Source organism: Leptidea sinapis, chromosome 1, assembly GCF_905404315.1.
Source record: "Leptidea sinapis chromosome 1, ilLepSina1.1, whole genome shotgun sequence".
NCBI classification, from domain to species: domain Eukaryota; kingdom Metazoa; phylum Arthropoda; class Insecta; order Lepidoptera; family Pieridae; genus Leptidea; species Leptidea sinapis.
Genome location: NC_066265.1, coordinates 22,350,107 through 22,369,127, shown reverse-complemented (window position 1 = coordinate 22,369,127; position 19,021 = coordinate 22,350,107). Strand labels below are relative to the sequence as shown.

Sequence of the window (19,021 nt, the reverse complement as noted above, 5' to 3'; positions counted from 1 at the left end):
CGCCCCTTGTTATTATAAGATTTCGCTCCATCACAGAGGGCAATCAATCTCCTCTGCACGTAAAAAAGAGTAGCAATCACTTTGGACAGAAAACTAATTTATCCGGACATCATTAATTAAATTTAACAATCTTAAGCAAACGTACGTAAACGATTAAAGCATATAGACTTAGAATATAACTGTGTTTCTTATTTTTTTTTATTCACAATAAATATTTTGTTTTTATTATATTTAGGTAAGTATATAAACGATAAAAAATATAAATAACAGAGGGAAATATAAAATATATATTGAAGTACTATAGTTTATACATTTTTGTATAAAATTTTAAATCTTGAATTGAAGTTATAATTCTTTATGAAAACATTATAAGTGTGAAATTTTAAGATACGCGCGCATCACTGAAAAACCTAAGTAACAGGTTGAAGTTGGTTTCTAAAACTTTCTGACGTTTGCGTCATTCGTTATTTTTTTTGCTTGGTTTCTTCGTCCATTATTAGGACAGGCAAAGGGTTTAAGACCCTACAGCCGTGTTCATTCTTTAATAATTAATTGTCAAAGCCATCTTTGCACGATTTTTATAAAATTGTTCTTTCTTAAATCGTAGAATAGCACGAGGAATAAATCATTTGAATAATTTTTGCTTCGTTAGTCCAAAGATGTATCACTTCTTGCGTGCATACATAAGTACAGACAGACTTTTTTATTATTACAACTAATTAGTGACTTATACTATACTACTACCTGATCTGACAGACGCTGTTCCGTCAATAGAAATAAAATTATATAAGTATTCCCAATATACTATCTACAGATAGAGATAAATTACTACCTTTTACTGTCAGTAATTAGCTGTCCCAATATATCCGATAAGTCATTCATATCGTCTTATATTGGGACGCGTGAATTGCAATTTCCCTACAAAATTCTATCGCTGGTAAACTATACGTCGTTCCATTGACAGGCAACGTGAACGGATAAGGCGAGTTACTGTTGATAAGTTTATTGGGACAGAAAAGTCAACGATAGTTCCGATTTTTATCTCAAGTAAGAGAGCCGTAAAGCCATCGGAAATGTGTAATCAAAGTTAATGAGTTAAAAATGAAACGAAAACGAATTTGACTGAATGATTTTATTTCACATAGTAATAAAAAATATAAGGATTAATATCATATTTATGTAAACAGCTTCCACATTACCGCTTTATCATTGCCAATTCCTTAAAGTATTAAAATTATATAGTATGTTATCCTTAAGAGATAGATATATGCCATCTCGACTTTTCTGTAGATCTATATAAGGTATTGTAAAACATTAGTACAGTAGTACACGCCCCCAGTATGTTTCTTACTCCGATTGCTTAAATAATTAATCACAGACTAAAGACGGCCTGATTAATTCAAGTTTAAACAAGAACTGTTTTCGTTGTGTAGAACGAACAACCGCAAGAATTAGCAATTGAGATTAAACTGCTCTTTCGACATTCACTGGAACCTCGAAAAGTAAAATATAAGACTGCGGCTAAATAGTACAAATAAAATATCTATATCTCATATATAAAATTCTCGTGTCCCGGTGTTTGTTACCAAATTCCTCTGAAACGGCTAAGCCAATTTGTTTGAAAATTTGTGTGTATATCGGGTAGGTCTATGAATCGGCCAGCAGCTATTTTTCATACCCCTAAATGATAAGGGTCACCCCTGAATATTTTTTTTATTTTTATTTTATTATGATTCATCGGCAATCGAATATAATGATTATTGTAGTACGATATATTTGGTAGGTCTGAGAATCGGTCAACATCTATTTTTTTATACTGAGATTATTTTTTATTTCAGTTTTTTTTATTAATCTATACTAATATTATAAAGCTGCAGTGTTTGTTTGTTTGTTTGTTTGTTTGTTTGTTTGTTTGTTTGTTTGTTTGTTTGTTTGTTTGTTTGTTTGTTTGTTTGTTTGTTTGTTTGTTTGTTTGTTTGTTTGTTTGTTTGTTTGTTTGTTTGTTTGTTTGTTTGTTTGTTTGTTTGAACGCGCTAATCTCTGGTACTACTGGTCCGATTTGAATGATTCTTTCAATGTTGGGTAGTCCATTTATCGAGGAAGACTATAGGCTATGTTTTTTTTTCAAAATTAGGGATCCGTAATAAAATTGCTATTTTGTATCACAAGGTGTAAAATCGAAAACCTATTTTTCCGGGCGCTGCAAAAACTATTGACAATAGAACAAAATGATGTACAGGCTATAATATAGGCAATATTTTATTACTTATAAAACTATCGCGTGAATTATACTTTATATGGCAAAACAACGTTTGCCGGGTCAGCTAGTATGTTAATAAAGCGTTTGTCGTATCAGTTAGTAATTGTATATAATCCGTACTAATATTAAAAATGTGAATGTGAGTTGGTTTGTTACACTTTCCCGCCTAAACCACCAAACTGATTTCAATTAAATACAGAGAAAGACAAAATAGAAAGGATACCTTTTATTGCAAAAAAATAAATAGAGATGTTGAAATTGGGGATGGCAGGGCATGGTAATTTGTTATTATCGAAGATAAAACAATGAAATTTTGTATTTAAGTAATAAGAAGAAATCATTTATAAACATTTGTTCGAGCATATTTTAAACTTTGACCTACATGGGGATGAAATAGGAGATTAAAGTTCATAGGGAAACACTATTCAAATCAAATCAAATCAAAATCAGTTTATTCACGTAGGTCACGGAAATGACACTTATGAATGTCAAAAATTGTAATAAAATAATTTTCTTATTGAATCTACCGCTACTTCGTAAAGGGTTGAGCTAAAGAAGAAGTAGCAAGAAACTCATTGCCACTCTTTCATATCAAGATTTACATTTATATTTACATCGATTTACAAATCATTTTTGTTTCGTAGAAGTAGGGCAATACATGGAGGTTCCCTAATTATTATTGATAATAGATTAAAATGTAAAAATAGAAGAGATATTGTTAATCTCTCTATAGAACAACTAATTGAGATAGCTTGTATAGAACTAGAGCAATTTATTATTGTAAGTGTATACCACCCCCCCACACACATATGATGATATGAATAGTTCCAACATAGAATGGAGGAGGTACTATCAAACTACTACTACTAGGTAGGATGCCTCGTGTAGAGGCGAAACACGTGCCGAATTGTTTAAAGACAAATATTGGCGGAATTAACACTAAAGAAAACTCAAATCATTTGAATAATTATGGATTTCCGAAAAGTAACGCCTACTTCAATAAATTTACCGAAGTACATTCTGAAGCCTAAACATCGTATAACTGTTACCTGCATTGCCTTTTAGAAGTATAATTATGGAACATACTCGTAATTATCTGAAAATAAATTTAATTTATTTATCCACACCCATGCTTTTAATCCTCTATTAAATATCCTAAAAAGTTAGCTTATTGCCAACATTAAAACACCCAATGTCCTAATAACCATTACATCACCCAAACGAGTGTTGTAATGTTGTACTGAATTTCATAACAACACTCTTTTGTTTTTTTTTCGATTCCTTCATGTGCAAAGAGTTTCAACAGACAGTCACATTCTTATTGCTCGATGCGTGGTGTCCGTATGAATTAAAAAAAAAGAATATTTTCGTTTACTCGCGTTCCACACTACCAAAACGTCGCACGCCCTAAAAAGGAGCCCCTGTTTTGTTTACAAAAAATGTACTGTCAAGTTTTCACAGCACACCGCCAGATATTTTAAACGCTACAAAAGAGCATAATATTCAATAATTGAATTTTAATAATTGCTCTATACAAAATGTAAATTACTACTAAAATAAATAATTCTTTCATTAATACTTAGTTTATTTGTATATTATATAATCAGTAATGGATGATATTAGGTTACTACTAGGACTGGCTGTTTTAATGTTAGCAGTAAGCTAACTCTTTCAGAATCTTTGAAAGATTCATATTCTGGATGTAGATAAAGTCTTGTATGCAATTGTTGATAATTAGGTATTAAAACACACATGTGATACTATTATCACACTCGGCTTCGCCTCGTGTAGATAAACCCGCATTCAAGCTTAAATACCTCTCATTACAAAACAGTTGCATAAATAACTATTAATTATACTTACTAGAACAGTGCTTGAAGCTTTTGAAAATGATAAAAAATGAAAAAAATTATAGTAGGATGAAACCTATTGGAAAAGGAAGAGAATATAACAAAACTTAAAGGGAGAATAAATAACCGGCAATCTGAGGTCGGGACGTGGAAAAGAGGGGGTGTTTAAGGGTAAAAAATGGCCTATCTCGATTTTCAGCAAAAGTACAAGTTCTACATAAGTAAGTAATAAAAAAATCTACAACTTTTGTGTACACACTTTTTTTACATAAGCTCAAAATTTATTTTTATCTATTACAAAAAAAAAAATTCGTGAAGTTTGGGGAAAAGTTACCTTTTTATGTCCCAAATACATTGTGATTAGAATCGAAATAAGACACTTATTTTATAATCGAAAATTAACCCTTTTTTTCAATCGAAAATTCACCCGTCAAAATATCAGTTTTTTTCTTAAAGTTGGTGTACTTTCTCTGTGTTTCTTTCCAATTCCCGACCTCAGATCACCCGTAATGTATTTTTTCTTATATTTTTTTGTTATATTCTCTTCCATTTCCAATGGGTTTCATCTGTTTTTGTTTCAAAAATTATCGACATAACCAAAACAATAGTATGTGAGAGACATATAAGACCACACGACAGAAAAAAAAACTTTATACCAGCGAGATTGATAATACGAAATAATAGTTCTTACACTATGATTCTAGAGTGGAAAGTAGTTTATTGGAAATGAGCTACCACTTTCAAACTTCAAGTTCTTAAAGTTCAAGTTTTGACAATAATTAAATTATAACTGGTAGTTATATGTGATTTACTATAATTTAAAAGAATTCAGTGATATGACGTAACGTCGTTTAAAACCTATCCGATTTTATTCTATGTACGAAAAGTCTTTGCTACTAAACTTTTTAAATTGACGTATAAATATATTTAAAAGTAAACTGATGTAAACAAAATAATAATAATAATAATTGTGCATTTTCATAGATTTTGCTCTGACTGATCGCGCTACCTTATTCGACTCAAGCCGACTTTACTGGAACGACCGTTATGTATCCGAGCGTGACGTCTCATTCAATACCCAAAAAATAAAGCGCTTAGTACTTCAAAAATTTAATAAATCTGACCAAAACACATAATATTATGCTAAAATTTAAACTTTCATTTATATAATCATAAAAAAACTCCAGTGACCCGAAAACCACGAGTATATTAATTTTCATGTTTAATTTACTATGTTATGATTTCTTAAAAACTGGATACTAAGTAAATATATTCGTTTTAAGTATGATATTTAGATTAGCTTTATTATTTCTCGTCCGAAAAAAATTCCAATATAGATTCAGAAATAAAGCGAATTTATTTGATCAGGTTAAGGGACATTCCAATAAATCTGTCACTGTTAGCTTAGGCACTTATTGCTTTTTGTAAAATATAACAAGAATGTAACTCATTCTGTACGACATTCAATAACATTGGGGACAAAGTGTAGTTTATTTCTTTTCGTAGTATAGAACTAGGAAATTGGTAATTTGTGACCCAACGAATTGACCGTCGATTTAAGGCTGAAATTAAAATATGCCCAAAATACACGACAGACACTGTTAAAGTCAAATAAATCTTAATCTTAAATAAATCTTTATTAAGTTAGGCATAAACTAAGCGCTTTTGAATCGTCATTAAAAATATTGTAAATAAAGTAATTAGAATTGAGAGAAAAGTTATCATTGAGAGCAATATTAAAAGAAAAAGAAAACTTGGCTGTTGTATCTCAATATATTCTTGATAATGTAATGTCTGTACATAAGTGACTTTGCTAGAAACTGTCATAACCATATGTGTTAACACCAGGAACAAACATCATTATAATGCCTACTAGTCGGCTAAGTCGAGTTGGTAAGTCTTTTGTGGGGCGTTGCATATGCTTTTACAACAAGATCCCAGAAAATGTTCAAAACAAATGTATTACGAAATTCAAGGAATTGTTAAAAAACGTTTGTGTGGTAAAACTATAAAATAAATGACTTTCTTAATGATACCATAGATTGGGAACGAAGCGACTGCCATCAGGCTATTAAATAATAAATTTTATTGTACGATTTTACATACTAACCAAAGAAGCCCGCTGAGTTTGTTGCGTCCGTTCTTCTCAGGTCTGACGCATACCTTTTGGAATGGATGGTAGTTTATGGGTTTCAATAAGTGATATTATATCCTATGTCGGTGGTCCATATGTCCTAGTGGAGTCTCGTTTTCGTTACTACGTTAGTACATATGGCATATTAGTACGCTATTAATACACACCTTACCAGTGGGAGGCTCCTTTGCACAGGTTGCCGGCTATATTATGGGAACCACAAAGGCGCCTATATCTGCCGTGAAGCATTGTGTTAGCACAACTGTGTTTCGGTCTGAAGGGTGCCGTAGCTAGTGAAATTACTGGGCAAATGAGACTTAAAATCTTATGTCTCAAGGTGACGAGCGCAGTGTAGTGCCGCTTCGAATTTAGGTTTTCCAAGCATCCTAAGTGGCACTGCATTGCAATGGGCAGGGCGTCTCAATTACCATCAGCTGAACGTCCTGCTCGTCTCGTCCCTTAATGTTCAATATTCAAATTCAAAAATTTTATTATTATTGGTCCAATTGGTTACCCTTTGGGAAGTTGATGAAGGCTTAAAGCTAGTAGATAACACGGACTAGTACAAAAATAAGGACACTACACTACTACAGGCCGATAGGCGGCCATTATGAGAATTGTCATCGTTTGTGACAGATCAGTTTGCGTCTCAATAAAATATTGTAAAAATGCCGCCGTGCGTTGTGATAAAGTGTAAAAACAATGATATATATGTATTTGTGGCCATATATGATTATTTAAAGGAGAAAAAATTGTATAACTAGTATCCCCGTAACCACACACACACTAGCATAACGGTGCCTCACTTGCTAATATCACGACGAGGAGTCCTTCCTTTTTTACTCGTCCGTGGTAGACAATAATTATAAGTAACTCCTCGTTTAGTACCATAGAATAAAAATGTTACGAATATTTGCTGGACACATAAATAATTCTTATCACTCAGATAGTTTTCCTTCTTCCTGGAGATAAGCTGAAAACTTTGTGATTGATAATATTGTTGACGTGGCTATCATTGGTTTTTGGCTCGAAATTCTATGTTGAATATTATAATATTTTCAGAACACGAGTATAATTGTGGATTCCACGGAACTATAAGTTAAATAGAAAAAAATAATGTAACTAATAGACAATTTCAAATAAAATACTTTTATTTAACGTTGGATTTCTAAATACAATATTTTTTTGGTCTTTTACCTGTTACCATATCTAAATTAAATTTGTAACCAAAATTAAAAAAAAAAGTTTAACTACAGAAAAATCTTCAATTAATGTGAAATAAAATTTGTATTTATTACGTACTTGTACTCGTAAAAACCTTGAAAAACCACTGAAATTTAAAGTCTGAATCGGATCAACCTGGAGTCACTTTGGATACATACATCTGACTTAGTTTAGACCCTAGTTACTCGTTATTACTTGAGCTGTCATTTATAGTAGTGATATTCGCATTGTAATAAACAATCGAATAATTTCGTTGAGAAAATTCTTTATTACTTATAATGGGACGTAGTTCCTGAAAAACGTTCCAATGCACAAACATCACGTTTTAAGGAATTCTTGTTTAGAGTTTAATAAATATTAGTGTTTTCCAACCCACATGGGTTGGGCTACTAAGTCATGATGTCATTTAAAGAGTGACATTAGAGCTGCCATATTTTGTTAGTCCGGTAATGTGAATCACGTGGTCAGTTTTATGTTCTTAACTCAATTTCGACATTATTGTGGTTTGGAACGTTTTTCTGGAATTACGTCCAATTTATTACTTCAAATATATCCCTGACTACATGGCGACTGCCCTGAGCTTGAAATTCGATCATAATTCATTTAATTATTAAGTTTGAACTTTAAAAAGGTTTATTTGTCAAAGATCTCTATAATGTTTGTTATGTTGTTTCATTCAGGCAGTAGTGTGTAATATTTATTTTAAATTAATTTAATTTTTTTATAAGGATTTATTTTTACGTATTTTATGTAACATAATAGTTTTATGCTCTTCTCCTCCATATAAACTTTGACTGTGTCAAATTTCACGCTCATCCGTTCGCGCATTCTTTTTGGAAAACGGGTTCAAAGTTTTCGCTTTTCGTAATAATATATCTTTCCAGTGTCCTGATGTTTGTTCCCAGGGAAGAACTAAATTAATGAACGCATTTTAATGGGGATTACTTTATGGAGTGCAGCTTAGTACAACTTGAAAGATAGGATGGCTTTTATTTCGATTGTGGTATAAAGTTGCCGATTCTCGCCCGGCAAGATGACTTTTGTCCCTCGTACTAGGGACTTAAAGCGAGTTTTTCATCCAGGTGGGAAAAAAAGGTAAACGCATCACGTGTGGTAAGTAGGACATTGCCACCCGCGATTGACAATATTCTGCGGTTGAGAATGACTTACTTTTCTCCCTTGGTGCCTAATATACTATTATTTCCAATATTTGTTTTGTATTGACATACATTTTCTATGAGAGAATTTATTGACATACGTTTTAATAGTTCTGCTGTGAAACAAATTCATCAAATAACAACACATTTAATGAAAAAAATCTTAGTGTATGAGATATTATTGACAAATTCAAAACAGTATTTTATTTATTATATACAGAACAATGTCTGTCGGGTCAGCTAGTAGATAATCAAATAATAAAACATCAGTAATAATGGGAATGGCAGTAAGATTAGCTTCATAAAGTTCTAAACTGACTGATGTAGCGGTCAAAATTGTTTATGATGGCCATTCCCGAAGCGTAATGTGCCGTGGGTTATTTTCATGACGCAGTATTTGTCTTTTTAAAGTTGTAAGAATCTTAACATCAAAAAAGTGTTTTTAGTATTTTGCATAATAATATAGCTTGTTGAATACGATGATATTTTTTAGCGATATCATTGAAGAGGTCGTTTTGTGTATTTTAATTATTAGCACCCTCAAACTTTAACAGTGTTAGAATACAAAAAAATTTAAACCAAAAACAACCGACTTCAAAAACAGTTTTTATCTCTTTTAAGCTCAACTTTTGAGACAAATAATGTTACATTATTTAACTTACTGCATTTATTTAATACAAATGCTGACAAGCCCAACGTTGTATTGCCATATAAATTAAGTACCCGCGCCCGCACATTGTATGCTCTGTCACGTGTAATGAAATGGATCTAATGATATATATATTACTAGGTGACCCGACAGACGTTGTTCTGTATATAAAATTAAGTTTATTTTTTACCTCCTGAGAAAGTTAGAAAGATATAAATTCTAGTAAGTTATTCATTTTAAACTATTCTTTCAATTTGATTTCTGAACGACAGGGGACACATCAAAGGAAAACCAAAATTGTTGTTTTTATTTAATTCCGAGCATTTTCTTATTTATTCACCTTTTAAACCTTCTCTGGACTTCCACGAATAATTCAAGAACAAAATTAGCCAAATCGGTCCAGCCGTTCTCGAGTTTTAGCGAGACTAACAAACAGCAATTAATATTTATATAATATATAGATTCCGATCCAGCTTTCGCAGTATAACCGAAGGAAAAAAACGGGTCTCCATTTATTTGGATAGAAAATTCTCATTTTATGTAATTATTAGTTTACTTATAATATATAATCCAAAAACTTTGTATACTTTAGTCGTCAATAAATGAAATGTAATATTATTTGTTACAGAACATGGAGCCAGATATAATAGAGGAGATGGAACGGTCAACCCCCGGGTCACTCATCACCACTCTGTACCCCGGCCATGTGAACCACACCAAGAATGTTACCGACAACCTCAACATGTACTACTTCTATGACGTAAGTGTACAAGTACCTTTATTTATATATCTATACTCCTATGCTAATGTTACAAATAAAAAAAAACATTTGTATTTTTGTATGTTTAAATAAATATTTATTTGTAAAAAAGAGATCGATTTAAAAAAAATTTTATTCGGGTTATTGAAATTGCAATATTTTATAAAAAGTTTGTTTTTTCTCTCTTTTATGCGACATTAATGCCTACAGAGACATGTTTTGTCTCTTCTTACTGATTACGTATTAAAACACTTTCTTTTCGAATACGATCTTTGATGAGTGAATGATTTATTTATTAAATATAAAATATCGTGCATTATACAAAATCACTTCATCAAAGTTATATAAAGAAATGCCACTTATGAATGTTAAGAGTTATTAAACAGTTTTCCAACTACTACCACTTCGGAAATAATGAGCCTTAACGAGAAGAAGCAGCAAGAAAGTCGTTTAACAGTTACAGTGAAAGTGATACTCAAACAAAAATCGTCACCTTTTTGCTCTTAATAGTGATTTTCATTATTATAACACTAGAAATAAGGGATTGCTTGTAACTAATTCTAGTAGGCTTCTTAAGATACATAATAGCTTTAAGGGTGAATGTATACACTTCTATAATAAAGTCCCAGCCACTGTTCAGGCATTATCTATAAATAAATTTAAATGTTTTATAATAAAATGGCTCTGTCGTAAATCCTATTACTCCACTGCTGAATATCTAAATAATCGGACAGCCTGGGACTAGATTGTGATTATTTTATAGCGATAAAAATGACTGTACAATATTGTATATTTTTATTGAAAAGAGCGCAAAAAAAGAATGCTGGGAGAGTTTCTTGCGCCGCTTCTTCTCTCTCAGAGCGCCATTTGTTTCCGAAACGGTAGTAGTATCTAGTATTTATTAGAAATGACATCAAAAAGAATTCTAAAGGAATCAATTTTGAGAAAATAAATGCCTTTTTATGCCTTTTTAACGTCATGACATACGCGACTTTCGCTTAATACAACTAAGTCACAAAATAAAAATATTTGTAGGAGCATTAAACATTAAGTAATATGGGAAATTCATACTAGTAAAATAATTTGGAGAGACATAATTTAAAAAATTACTTTAACATAAATACGGAACCCTAGAATACTCCAACCGGATGCGCAAAGAAATCACTAGAAACTATTCCACTTTTTGTTATGTCATGATTACAAAGGCTATTACAATGTCTACCTCTTGTATATCAATTTACTTATTACGTTAAGTATAATGAGAACTTACCGAAATAATAGTTAAGAAAACCCCAGAATCATCACTAAGAATTCCCGCAAAGATTTAATGCTTTACATAATAAACCTTAATAAAACTAAAAGGTTTTCAACTAGATTCCGAGTTCATCATTACAGAAACCTTACCGTGCCTAAAAGAGAATTTAATTAGTTACTTAATCTTGTACTATCCTTCTTCAATTACAATGATTCTTAAGAGCAGTGCTTCTGCTAATGATAAAAATATGATGAACACTGCTTTATAGATGTTAAGGCACGGTTGCAATTAGATACAATCTAGCCAAGGCTTTATGATATCTGTAATGCTACTTTTATATAATTAACGCATAATTTATTCGCGCTATTTATAACCTAGGTCCTACATTATATTCTTGATAATGCTATTTATGATTTAAAAAGAATTATCAGCAATTTGGGCCATGAATCAATTTTGTCGGTGGTACATAAGTGAATTTAATTTGGACACATGTTATTTTACTACTTTAGAAGTGCTTCTTATGCAAACTATTCAGTTCAAAAAAAATTAGAAACCTCAATATCATTTTTGAAGACCTATCCGTATGTATGGATTACGTACGGATTTGATGAACAAAAAAAATTGAGTTTCAGATATTGTTCAGATATTGGTTACCAAACAAAAAATAGATAATTTAATAAGACTTAGTCATACCTGTCACTACGAACAAAATTTTTTGTAACATTACTTACGTTTTTCTTCTGTAGACGAGCCAAATGTTTAGAGCTTCTATCTTAATGCCAGTGTCAAATCAAAGTTTGCACAAACAATTTACATTTTAATTTTCGGATGTATTTTATGCTATATGAGAAATGAGAAAAGGGACCTAGCGCTCTGTGAACGGCTGGATCACTTGGCGTTGCGTAGAGACGTCGTCGCTTCATTGTGTGTCTTCTACCGCATTTATCACGGGGAGTGTTCCGAAGAGCTGATTAACCTGATTCCTGCCGCCGAATTCCTCCCTTCGTACGACACGCCACAAGTTAGGATTTCATCCCCACCATCTGGATGTGTGGCGGTCCTCCACAGTGCGGTTTTCAAGGAGCTTTTTTCCATGTACTACAAAACTGTGGAATGGTCTTCCTTGTGCGGTATTTCCGGGACGATCCGACATGGGTACCTTCAAAAAAAGCGCGTACACCTTCCTTAAAGGCCGGCAACGCTCTTGTGATTCCTCTGGTGTTGCAAGAGAATATGGGAGGCGGTGATCACTTAACACCAGGTGACCCGTACGCTTGTTTGTCCTCCTATTCCATAAAAAAAATAGAAAACGTTGTGCAATATTTATTTTTATAATTTTAGTATATGTCAACACACACAATGGAAAAGGTTATTATTTTTAGATGGCAACATGATTGTTTACATTTTTGATCTCGAATTAAATATACGACTTATAGCGTAGTATGCACCCCAGTATCAGCTCGAAACATTTGACCGCGTGCAACGTAGAGCTGCTCGAATTGACGCGGACCCAGTGCTCTGTGAACGGCTCGATCACCTGACGTTGCGTGGAGACGTCGCTTCATTGTGTGTCTTCTACCGCATTTATCACGGGGAGTGTTCCGAAGAGCTGTTTCTACCACGTACAACCACACTATGAAATGAGTCTCCTTTCGCAGTGTTTTCTCGACTATACGACATAGATACCGTCAAAAAAAGCGCGTACATCTTCCTTAAAGGCCGGCAGGCTCCTGCGATTCCTCTGATTTTGCAAGAGAATGTGGGCGGTGATAATCACTTAACACAAGGACCCTTACGCTCTTTTTTCCTCCTTTTTCATAAAAAAATGTAGTTTTAAATTATTATGCATGCATTGATAAGTTTTAATTGAATTAACTGTTACTATATTACTTTTTACATATGTGTGCATCATAGTTCGTTAGTGGGAAGTTCCTTGCACAGGATGCCGACTAGATTATGGGTACCACAATGGCGCCTATTTATGCCGTGAAGCAGTATGTATAAGCATTATTGTGTTTCGGTCTGACGGCCCCGTAGCTAGAGAAATTACTGGGCAAATGAGACCTCACATCTTATGTCTCGAGGTGACGAGCGCTATTGTATTGCCGCTCAGATTTTTTTGTTTTCAAGAATCCTGAGCGGCACTGCATTGTAATGGGCGGGGCGTATCAAGTACCATCAACTGAACGTCCTACTCGTCTCGTCCCTTAATTTAAAAAAAAGAATAAGTTTAGAGTCTAATTTGTTGGTTGCTCTATAAATCATTGTTTGTGCAACGAGTGGAACCATTGAATCCATTGAATCTCAGTTCCTCTGGTTCGATCCTCGCCCGTCAAGTATAAATGTGTTCTCGGTTTTCGAATTCATATGTTCGTTTATTCGACGCTTCATAATATCGGCAACGCTCCTGTGATTCCTCTGGTGTTACAAGAGAGTGTAGACCGCTGTAAGCACATACAATCAGTTGACCAAATGTGCTCTTCGATAAAAAAACATACTTTGTAGAACTATTCTCAGGGCAAGTAGAGAACGTAAAATAAACAGTTGCTACAAACGTAATGTAAATCACGCCCACACATGGATTAGGGTATAATAAAAGCTAAAAGGTTTTAATCGTATAATGGACAGGTGTTAGGGTAATGACATTGGGCCTGATAATGCCAGTTCGGTTTATTACTTGCCCAATATTCGCAAATGTAGTAACAAAATTTATTTGTACATTATTTTCGAGAGGAAGGAAATGGTTTTATTTTTTAAGGCTGTGATGAAAGGGCCCATCTCCTTAAAGTTCCTCTATTCCGTTGGTTTGTTAGTTTAAGCATTCGGACCAAAGAGTCGGCACCATGGAGGCTAAAAACTTATTAGCTCACAGCCGTAGCTCGTCTCCTAACGAGACCTGAACCTCTGACCGACAGCGTCATAGGATAGAAGAAAAGAAGATCATTTAAGATCTAATATAATCTTTGTGACCGTACCTACCCTTCCTTAATAAGTACGATATATAGAACACATATTATATCTAAACAATTTGTTATTTTTAAAGAGATATTCTGACTTCTGGGATTAATCAGACAAATTAAATTTTGTTTTCAAATAACAATTTTTTAGATTTGAAAGAGCGACATCTTAAGTCAATTTCCTAACATGCAGGTGTAAAGTAGACCCTGTAGGTGAAGCCACAACCTGAGAGTTGAACAAGACATACAAGATTTATCAACGATACGTCACTTAAACGGTTCGCTCAGTGTAAAGAGCGCTCGCACGAAACGCGAGAGGTCGCGGGTTGGAGTCCCGCATCGTTCATTATTTTTTCAAATTTAATTTGTGTAACACATAGATATTGATTCTCTTTTGCCATCATTTGTAGTTCGAATATTTTAATTCAAAGTATGATAATCCCTGAAGGTCAGAATATCTGAATGGAAAATATCGGGACAAATTAAAAGAACGAGTGCAAAAAGGCAGAGGAACGTTTCGCCTAGGCTTTCCATTTTTAAGAAAAAATTTAATTATTTTCTTTAAATCAATCCTTAAAACAGATATAGATACATTTCATTATTAAACGTTTCTTTCAACTTGCATCATTCATATTCATCATCATCATTCTTGTATTTTTATTTTTTATACCTGTAATTGTATAAATTTAACATTTACATAACTTTATTTAGCCTTTACTTATGATCTAAATTTTAACTTTCTGTACGACTTGTATTTGTGTACATGCTGTAACTGCCTTTAAATATAATTATGTGTATCCCTAGCACCTAAGATTTGTTTAATGTTAATGTATCACATGTAATTCTGTTGGTAGTTCATAAATAAATAAATAGTAAAGGGTATTATGATAATATCGAAATCAAATTCAGATACCTGAATATAAAAACGACAATTTCAAGACATATTAATTGCTGTAACATCACAAAAACTTAAAAAACCGTAATTACATTTAAGTGTCGTGAACGTATGGTTACGATTACTGTAAATCCAACAATTTCTTGTGACACCTTCAGGGGATAGTTAACGAGTCATTAGTAGATATAATTGGCTTTTGGCCCACAGTCGTAGTTTTTCACGCGACTTGCTGTCAATACGCCGAAATTTATTGCACCACGCATTCCATTGATGATAATTATACCATGCGATACGACGACAATCTAAGTCTTTAGAGTTACATTGAAGTCAATATAGTTTTCAATTCATCTTGGTTTCTTTAACATAAAAATAACAAGGCAATAAATCTTATACAACAGAAAATATATATTAGTAATAAACTGTGTAGGAAAAGTTATGAATGTTATATATTCGGAAACAGCTTTGAGTAATGGAGTTATATTAAGAATTTAAAATAAAACTTCAGCTATATTATTTTATTTTATTTTGTACCGTTATTGTTATTTAATTTCTAGTTGATTAGAATTAGTTTATTTCTATTGTTGCTTATTATCTGACATAATCTATATTTATTAAAGCGATCTTTCTAGAATTCAGTAAGTTTTAGAAAAGTTTATATTATTTAAGTAGATAGAATTGTGGGCAAGTCGGTTGCGGGAGACCTCGTAGAACGTCCGTCGATAAACTATTTTTTTTTTTAAAGTCAAAGTATAAGGCAAAACGAAGCACCCGCAACCAGCGAGCATGTATGAAAAGAGTAATAAATGTAGAGGAAGCGTTTGTAAGGATATAAGCAAGTGGCCATTCCATTGTCTCTGCCTACCCCGACGGGAGTAAGGCGTGAGTGTTTTCTTTCTATTTTATAATAATAATAAACTTATTATGTAGATACAATTATTAAATAAGTTTATTAACCCCTTACATACCCGCAAATATTTTCATATCATTAAATAGTATCTAGATTTAATTACAATTTTATAATATTCTTATTCGTTGAATCGCATTGCGTTTCTACGAATTTTATGTAGATCAATCAATAATCTTTTTTTAGTCACGGTCAAAAAATTTCTAGAAGCCGATAATCGTATGTAGGTCGTGAGTTATAAATATCGCTGTCGTACTCATTTGTTACTAAATATATACGAAAATGTGGTTCGGAAGCTATTTAAATACGACATCTGATAAAGGTTGTTGACTTGATAATGTATTTTGTCGTGTAATTATAGATGTAATCACAGTTTTACGATATAACCATCAATTCTTTGTTTGATGTAGAATGTAGTAAATATTTATTTTATATTGCGAACCCAAGCACGTAGACAATTAAAATGCACGTATTGTTATTCATTATTTCATTACTCAAATAGTTTCAAATGTTTAAAGGTATAAAATCGAATACATTTAATACTAAATAATATCGTTAATGGATAATGAATACATAAAATAAAGATAATTTTATATATATCTAGCAGCTTTTTTATATATAGCTATCTCATATAACAGAATAAAAATTTTAATCGAATATAAAAATAAAAGGAATATTCTCGGAGGGAATTTTTCTTTTTTTGTAGAGGCTTTGCCACGTCAAATATTAATAATGTGCCGTGATTAATATTAATTCTCGTTTCAAAGTTCTCTGTTTTTTGTATATGTATACTAGCAAACACGACTGACGCTGTTCTGTAATAGAAAAAAAATGATGTAAGTATTCGGGAAAAATGCAGTCTACAGCCATCCGAAATGTGAAATCAAAGGATAATCATAAGATACATAATAGCTTTAAGGGTAAATGTATACACTTCTACAATAAAGTCCCAGCCACTGTTCAGGCATTATCTATAAATAAATTTAAATGTTTTATAAAAAAATGGCTCTGTCGTAAATCCTATTACTCCACTGCTGAATATCTAAATGATCGGACAGCCTGGGACTAGATTGTGATTATTTTATAGCGACTATACAATATTGTATATTTTTATTGAAAAGAGCGCAAAAAAAGAATGCTGGGAGAGTTTCTTGCGCCGCTTCTTCTCTCTCAGAGCGCCATTTGTTTCCGAAGCGGTAGTAGTATCTAGTGGTATAAGAAATGACATCAAAAAGAATTCTAAAGGAATCAATTTTGAGAAAATAAATGCCTTTTTATGCCTTTTAAAGCTAATGAGTTTAAAATGAAATAAAATGGTATTTCTGAATGATTTTATAATATGTAGTAATACAATGAAAAGGAATTAATTATACGTATTTTAATAACTAGCTTTTACATTACCGCTTTATAATTGACAATTTTTTAAATTATTAATATGGATATAGGATGTTATGCTTGAGATAGATGTAATGACTCAGTTCTCTGTGAACGGCTGGATCACTTGGCGTTGCGAAGATCCGTCACTCCACTGTGTGTCTTCTATAGTATTTATCACGGGGAGAGTTCCGAAGAGCTGTTTTGCTGTTGAGCTGTTACGCCACAAGTTAGGATTTCATCCCCACCATCTGGATTTGTGGCGGTCCTCCACAGTGCGCTTTTCAAAGAGCGGAGCTTTCGTCTACGTACTTCAAAGCTGTGGAATGAGCTACCTTGTGCTGTGTTTCCGGGACGATACGACATGGGTACCTTCAAAAAACGCGTACACCTTCCTTAAAAGCCGGCAACGCTCCTGTGATTCGTCTGGTGTTGCAAGAGAATGTGATCATTTAATACCACCAAAAAATAAACTCTGTTGTCAATAAACATTGTGTAATCACACTAGCTAGTAGTTTATTTTAAATTAATATTTTTGTCGTTTTCTCAATTTTAATGTGCATACGTTTATTGTTTCAGTCGATACAATTCCCAGTCATGTGGGTGTTATTTGTTCTGATCGTGGTTCTCAACACATCTGTGATAGCAGCACTGCTATGCACCAACGCCAGAAAAAGTAGAATGAACTTCTTCATAATGCAACTGGCGATAGCAGGTAAACTTGAAAATCTAAACAGTTTGCTATTTTTAAGCGATGTCGCGGGTTCGAGTCCCGAATCGTTCATAAATTTTGTTTTCATATTTAATTTGTGTCATAGTTGTATTATTCTAATCCACGTCTGGGTGCTGGGAACGCACCATATTAGATTCATATTGTTATTATAACTGCAACACCAGTGGGAGGCCCCTTTGCACAAGATGCCGGCTAGATTATGGGTACCACAACGGCGCCTTTTTCTGCTTTTGAAGCGGTAATAATGTACTTCTAGTCAAATAACTACACAATTCAAAAAGTCATAGTTGTAAATTACAAAAAATTGTTGACAGATACGTAAGTTTTCTCTAATAGCACTATACAGGTTTGGAATACGAAAGCACTCTTGAGTTACTATTTAATTAATTGTGAAAAACCGTAAAGACTTAAACAGTGTTTACACTACAAAATATATTCATTTATTATTTTGACATAAATACATCGGAATACTGTTTGTCTGACGAGAACATTTTCTCGGAAACGCGAAGCAGTATAAAGTAAAGTTAATATCAGAAACTCATGGCGATAGCTTTTTATAGACTTTGGTAGGTAATAGAATATAGACGTAAAATTTAATAAATTTCACTATTCAAGTTACAGGGCAGAATGGTAGTAAGTAGTGGTAGTGGTAATGGAAGCAAATCGTTAGTTTTTAGCCATAATTTTAGTGTTAGGTAGTCGATAACTAACGGAATCCCTTTATCGGTTACTATGGACTGTTAGCGGTCTATAACTCTTAAAGTTAAACATGTGTTGAACACTTGTTTTAACAATGATCGATTACAAAGCTGTGTATAAATTTAAACACGAGTCGAAGCTTGTCTAAGGTGGTTCAGTCTAACGGATAG

At 32.8% G+C, this 19,021-nt stretch overlaps 1 protein-coding gene across 2 annotated transcripts in view; it reads left to right on the top strand.

Moving 5' to 3' along the window:
- The window catches only part of LOC126976712 (cardioacceleratory peptide receptor-like), a 137,879-nt gene that overhangs the window by 89,959 nt on the left and 28,899 nt on the right, over nt 1-19,021 (top strand). For both annotated transcript variants that reach the window (XM_050825259.1, XM_050825347.1), the window contains exons 2-3: nt 9,903-10,034; nt 17,999-18,134. In XM_050825259.1, the coding sequence (XP_050681216.1) occupies nt 9,906-10,034; nt 17,999-18,134 (265 nt within the window). In that variant the 5' untranslated portion in view covers nt 9,903-9,905. The remainder of the gene's footprint in view (nt 1-9,902; nt 10,035-17,998; nt 18,135-19,021) is intronic.